General features: G+C 36.2%; 2 protein-coding genes across 2 annotated transcripts; one reads left to right on the top strand and one right to left on the bottom strand.

Moving 5' to 3' along the window:
- The first annotated feature begins 289 nt into the window (after positions 1-289).
- Positions 290-3,166, top strand: LOC121309224 (quinone oxidoreductase-like protein 2). Its single transcript, XM_041242130.1, has 6 exons — positions 290-842; positions 1,059-1,168; positions 1,645-1,726; positions 1,943-2,124; positions 2,542-2,770; positions 3,075-3,166. Exons 1-6 carry the CDS (start codon positions 669-671, stop codon positions 3,141-3,143), a joined length of 846 nt encoding a protein of 281 aa, XP_041098064.1. The 5' UTR covers positions 290-668; the 3' UTR covers positions 3,144-3,166.
- A 212-nt stretch (positions 3,167-3,378) lies between these two features.
- On the bottom strand, positions 3,379-6,178 carry LOC121309225 (ankyrin repeat domain-containing protein 45-like). Its single transcript, XM_041242131.1, has 6 exons — positions 5,988-6,178; positions 5,433-5,690; positions 4,736-4,903; positions 4,216-4,310; positions 3,576-3,714; positions 3,379-3,467 (listed from the first exon to the last, which is right to left on the bottom strand). The coding sequence occupies exons 2-6, from the start codon at positions 5,668-5,670 to the stop codon at positions 3,433-3,435; spliced, it is 675 nt and encodes a 224-aa protein (XP_041098065.1). The 5' UTR covers positions 5,671-5,690; positions 5,988-6,178; the 3' UTR covers positions 3,379-3,432.
- Between the last annotated feature and the right edge of the window lie 408 nt (positions 6,179-6,586).

Raw genomic sequence — 6,586 nt, 5'->3', positions numbered from 1 at the left:
GATAAGGACCAACACATACTCACGTCACACAGCGATAACTCAGCCCTTCATGAGAAAAGTCAAATTTACAGACTTTCTCCCGAGACTATATTTTCATCCTGTATTTTTTGTATATCGTCCCAGTAGGCAACAGACAAGGTAACTCAACATGCTTGGTACTCAACATGTCCTACGGACCTGCCCTCGGTCTTTGATAAGACCCGTCACCTTGTCCTAACGACTGTCCCCTTGTGTAATGCATTACAGATGGAATGGTAACTATTCATTGTATAGCAGTTCATATTGATTTGGAGTACTCTTTTCAGTTTAAATGCTCTGAAATATGGCTCTGAATATGAAATATGACATAAAAAAGCAAATAGCATGCATCTTATCTGTTCCATGTATTTGTAAGAACAGTATTACAGATCCCTGACTGACCAGACTATCTGCAGTTTGAACATTATTCAGAAGGAACACTTTTTTCTGACTAACTAATAATCAATCTGGCTGGTGTCTAAGAGGAAGAAAAAAGATATGTACTTTATTGTATCCCCAAGAGATTTACATTTGCTACTTCAATTTTTCAAAATGCATTTATAGTTTTTGTTTAAATACAAATATACCCTAATAAGACCCTCTTGCAGTTTATCATAAATGGTTCACAATCAGTCCTATAATATAGTTTTATGTACCCCCTCCAAAAGAAAGACACCATGTCTACAAGAAATTCTATAATTTTTTTTCTCACTGTTTTTTTGTTTTTTTTTAAAGTTAAGTGTCAAATCTTTTTGCAGGGTGACCGTGTTATGGGCGTTAGTGGTGGGAGTGCCATGGCAGAGGAGTGTATTGTGGACCAAAAGGTATGTTCTCCAAGGATCTCAGTGGTCCTATAATTCACAATGTTGAGGAGACACCGACTACATCACCTTGGGCGTTGTGTTAGGTAGAGACAATGCGCCTTGTCTTGGAGTGATGTGGTGGCACTGGTGCGCTACTGAGGTACAAGCTTTTATAAATGGAGAGGAACACTGGGGACTAGCTAACATTTTTGTTATTAACCCAGTTTGTCCTTGCAGGTCCTGTGGAAGATTCCTAAAGAGGTGGGCTATGAGGAGGCGGCTGCCCTGCCGGTGTCCTATGGTACAGGGCTCCTGGCACTGCAGCATCGTGCAGCAACACAGCCAGGGTGAGAATTTAAACTAAAATGTTTCAGATATTTATCACTAGCTCTTTTAAGCAAAGTAGTAACCCTCCCCCTTACTAAAAGAGAGGTATATAACTGCTAAAACTGTCACCAGCACATGTTTGCAGTTTTCTACATACAGCAGGACTAGTAGAAGTGATTTTTCTCCATTGATTTCAACCTTGGTTGTCAATATTATGGCTAGCTGGCTGGTGTCATTTAAAATTAGTCAAAACAGATTGGAAGCTTGAAAGATCCCAAGTGATTTTTAATGTATAGAGATTGCAAACAAGGTGGCACTCTGCTGGACTGCGAACATTTTAACTGTGGCTACAAGCTGAAGATATGTTGTACTGGATTGTATTGTAAAATAAGCTAACTAGTATTCTTCTGTAACCAGTAATACACACACAACGATAATACAAGTGATAATATTGTTCAGTAATCCATGGTTGTGAATCTCTCTTATCTGTTTACAGGGAGATAGTACTGGTCACTGCTGCTGCTGGAGGGGCAGGTCTGGCTGCGGTTGACATTGCCGCCCATGTTCTCCAGGCAAAGGTATACCTTCAGTATTAAACACCTAGCCCGATCCCTATAGTGGACTTGTATTGCCATTCTGAACAGAATGAATGTGTGTGTTTATGATGCCATAAAAACATTAACATAGCAGTGGGGTAGATGTAGAAAGGGTGACAGAAAATATCATAAGAATGGGTTAGATATGTACATGCCACAGAATATTTGGAAACTTAACTTACTCTTTGCATGTTTTAGGTAATCGCTGCAGCAGGCAGTGATGAGAAATGTGCCTTGGCTGTGTTGAAAGGAGCGTATGCCAGTATAAACTACAACACCTCCAACCTGAAGGAGGAGCTGAAGAAGCTGACCAATAAAAAAGGAGTGAATGTGGTATTTGATGCTGTGGGTGGGGACATCTTTAAAGATGCACTCAGTAGGTGAGTTGTACCCTAACTGCATTTATGCACATAGAGTTGTGGTCAGTCTTTACTGTTGAAGCGTTATGCATTAGTATTGCTTCTTTCTGCTGTCTGTTTATTTGTGCAATTTCATTTAAAAATCTAACCTGGATGGTTTTCATATTTATATTTTAACATACTATTACTCAGCTCTGGAATTGGTACCAAACTAAATTGACTGATTGCTGTGTTGCTGCAAAGAAATAGAGTAGTGCTAAAAACTATTATGAAATTAGAATAAAAAAAATAATAATATAAACAGTTTTTTTTTTTTTTTTCTTTTTCTGGAACTAAGGACTTAGTGGTTTAGTGACATGGAGTGTCCCTATAAACAAACAGCCAAAGAAATACATAGAGGCTTTAAAAACATGACTTAATCTTTGTTTGTTCTGGCAGTCTGAGCTGGGAGGGCAGGATTGTAGTGGTAGGGTTTGCAGGAGGGTCTATACCCTCTGTTCCTGCTAATCTGCTGCTTCTGAAGAACATTTCGGCAATGGGCGTGTTCTGGGGGCGGTACAGAGAGCAGGATTTCCCAGTATTCTCCCAGTCCATTTCCAGCGCTATCCAACTCTGCCAAGAGGGGAAAATCAGACCTCACATTGGAGCCGTTTTCAAGCTTCAGCAGGTAATCCTCTGACTGGAATGCTGTTTGTAGGGTTTTCATAAAAATCCTTTTTCACTGATTGTGTCTCTGTCTTTCTGTGACTCTGCACCGTGAACTGCCTTGATTTTTACCAATCAATACCTAAATTTTATAATAGACTTTTCCTTTTGGGTTATGATAGACTGTTGATTTTCTACAATGTTTTTATATTTATTACTTATGAAGACTGTTTTAGTGTTCAATGGCTATTTTTATCTTTAAAAAGGCTTAGTATGAAGTTGCACAAACTAACAGTATCTGTATTTTAATTTCTACTGTTTTTCAGGTAAATGAAGCTTTCCAGCACGTGATGCAGCGCGCTTCAGTTGGAAAGGTGGTCCTATCTATGAAATAAAGCATATAAGAAGAGCCATTGATTTCCTTGAAATGGCACACTGGTTTAAAGTAGGCCTGCAAATAATAATAACAACAACAACAGGATTCTGTATTTAAATAGAATGTCCTCATTTCAAGGCAGGCATATCAGTCAATCAATGAATCTATTTTTAATATAACGCCTTTCATAGTGGACCAGAAAACCGTTTAATTGAGTAAACTCATTTATTTTTTTGCAAATATACTTTTGTACAGGGTAAGGCAAAAAAGAATGCATTGACTCTTTATTTTCATTGTATCTGTGTCCCTCAGCTTTTGGTACCTTTTAATGGTGGTTCAGGAGCTACAAATAGAAAATATATATTTAAAATAAATGATACTTTATGTAATCAAGAATCTGTAACTGTAATATTGTTTTGTTTTATATTTCACAGTACTGTTTAGAACCGACCTGGGACGGTGAGTTTAGAGAGAATGGGATTCAATGTATCCTGTAGCTGTTTTTTCTGTTCCAAAAATTCCCCAATCGTTGGGTCTTTGGCCTCTTGAATCCAGTCCAGTTTCATAAGGCAGGTGTTTAAGCAAGTATGCTAAAACAGAAACACGTTCAGCAGTCTACAATATTAGAAATACAGTATATATTCATGTTTATTTTTATATTGTAACAGGCTTTTTAACTTCAATATTTCATTTCAAAGGTGATTGATATACTTTGTACTATATTTTCATGAAATACATTTTTATTTTACCTGGTCCAGAAAGAAAAGCAAATGTGGGCCCAATTCTATTGAAATAATATTGCATACAATTTATTCATATTTGTTCTGTCTATTTTCCCATTAATGTGCTCTTAATCATTCTTTATTACGACACTGATGAATATTCGGCATGTTTAATAATCCCCTGAGCAAGCCATATCAAGGTCGACAATTATGATGCTAGATTTAAAATGTGCACCGGTATAAACTCACTGTTTCAAAAACTTTATATGTAAATGTGTATTATTTCTTTAGATAAAATGACACTAGTATACCTAACATAACTAACAAAACAATTGTGTTAAAAAATAAACTTCACAAAAAGTACCGTACCTTGTCTTCTTTGTTGAGTTTCCCTTGAACCTTTTCTGGGTCAGCAATGGTGTCTCTTATGTGAGAAATTAACATCTGCAAGGACTGCTTAGCTTCTGAGGGGAAAAGAAAACAAAACATTTCATTTCATTACATAGGAAAAGTTTCATTACATAGGAAAAGTGGTGAATGTATTGTATTCCATATATTGGCTCCTCATTTATAAAGCCAGAAATTGAAACAGTAAAAATGTATACAATAACAATAAAAGTGTTGAGATCAGTGGTCAATGGGGGCCACAGGGTGATACTACTATCAACTTTATTTTCCAAACGTTGAAAATTACAAATCCTTTATGGACACAAAAGACTCCATGCAGAAACTTTGGTCTTGACTTTATCAGTGTAATGTCATTATTTTTAGTACTTCTTAACTGTTTCTGATTGTTTTAACAAAATGTCCAATCATTAAAAGCAGCTCGTTGTATAAATTCTAAAGGAAGCTAATCATGTTTTGAGTGTATCACAAAAGGAAAGCAGACCTGCCAAGTCTAAGAATTCCACGCAGTCTGTCTTAGAGTAGCGGCAGGCAACTTCTCTGGCTCTCTCCCCAAGAAAATTGAGGGCCTGGATGTTGTATCCCAGCTCAACCAATGTTTTCAGGCACTCTAACTGACCCCAGATAGCAGCACAGTGCAGTGGAGAGTACCCTAGAGAGAAATACCTTGTGTACGTATGTCGTCTTACCGTAAAATACAAATAATTAGACATAAAACCTGAAATATGAAAACATCACTAGAAACTGAATACCACGTTCATGTCATTGGTTTTATGACCTGAAGGCAATGTCTCTCACACACACACACAAGTTAAATAAAGACAGTTGGCTGGTTTGCTGGATAAATATAGTTAACAGCTACACTTAGATTTATGTTGCCATAAATTCAACATTGCTTCGACCAATGACACTGTGACCAGGCAAACTATGGAACTTGAAGAATGTTATTCTGGATGTTTGGCAAATCCTGAAACAAGGACAATGACGGAGGACCAACAAAATAATTATAATTTATGTATCTTTATGTATTTGTGGATTGCAATAGTTAAAATAAAATGAGTCTTCAAAAGTTATTCCTGATCTACAAAAAAATGTAATGTTTGGTAAGTATTACCCTAAATATGTGGCATACTGCCTCACTACATCTACTGAAGAATTTTCACCCATCCCAATAACTTTACCTCTCAGAGTCGTCTCATTCACATCAGACCCATATTTGACCAACTCTCTGACAACATCACTCCTGCCCAACATGCAGGCTGTGAACAGGACTCTTCTGCCCACGGCGTCTGTCTCTTGGACCATCTGGCTGACTTGCTCGTGGTGTGGATCCTCTGGATTCTCAAACCACTTTTGGAGACCTTCAGTGTCTCCTGATAGAGCACAAGCTAAGACTGGGTTTGTATCTTCAGGCTCCATTGTTTTAGTTCAAGATCAAACTAAAATAAATAAATTATATATATATATATATATATATATATATATATATATATATATATATATATATATATATATATATATATATAAGTAAGTACACATGCGGTACATTTCATTACAGTTTTTATACAATATACAACTATAACATTTACTTGAGATATACTTGAACTCATTAAAATAACAATTGGTGTATATAAATCCACCGTAAAGCACACATATCGAAACTAAACCTTGATAGAAGTTTTACAAACTTTTATTTGACAGTGAAAGTAACAACTCTTCGTTAAATGACCACGTACCAGTGACTGCACTCCTCCAGAGTTGAAGGCGTCTATCGTCGCCGTGGAAACCTGGAGTGCATTTTATTGTGCTCCGTGTTAGTGAATAGAAACAATTCGCGCCCTAAAGAACAGAGGCAAGCAAAATAGTACTCAGATTTGTTTGTATCCATATATTAGTTTCCTTACTGTATTTACCACCAGACGGTGCATTTCAGTAATGTAGTACTGCTTAGTTAAAACTGCATTGTTTGATAATTAATAGAGTTTTTTTTATTATTATTATTATTATTATTATTATTATTATTATTATTATTATTATTATTATTATATAAAAAATTGGTCAGGTATGTTATTTGGACTTTATATCAACTGCCGTTATTACACTGTGTTAAAAAATAAAATAAATGGAACGAATTTTATCACCTTTTGTTTCTAGGAGGACGCTTTATATCTTGTGTCTGTTTCCTGTTGATGGGGGGGACTTATGGAGGAGGAAGAAGAATTTTTTGGAAGCTAAACAAATTTTAAGGATCGTCCGCGAGTAACAAGAAGTAACTGAAGCGATTGTATTTCACATTGTAGACTCGAATCATTAAATTTGATTCTAAGTATTGATA

The sequence above is a fragment of the Polyodon spathula genome, unplaced genomic scaffold (genome assembly GCF_017654505.1).
Source record: "Polyodon spathula isolate WHYD16114869_AA unplaced genomic scaffold, ASM1765450v1 scaffolds_1044, whole genome shotgun sequence".
Classification (NCBI taxonomy): domain Eukaryota; kingdom Metazoa; phylum Chordata; class Actinopteri; order Acipenseriformes; family Polyodontidae; genus Polyodon; species Polyodon spathula.
Note: the sequence above shows the minus strand (reverse complement) of the source record. Positions and strands in the feature narration are given on the sequence as shown.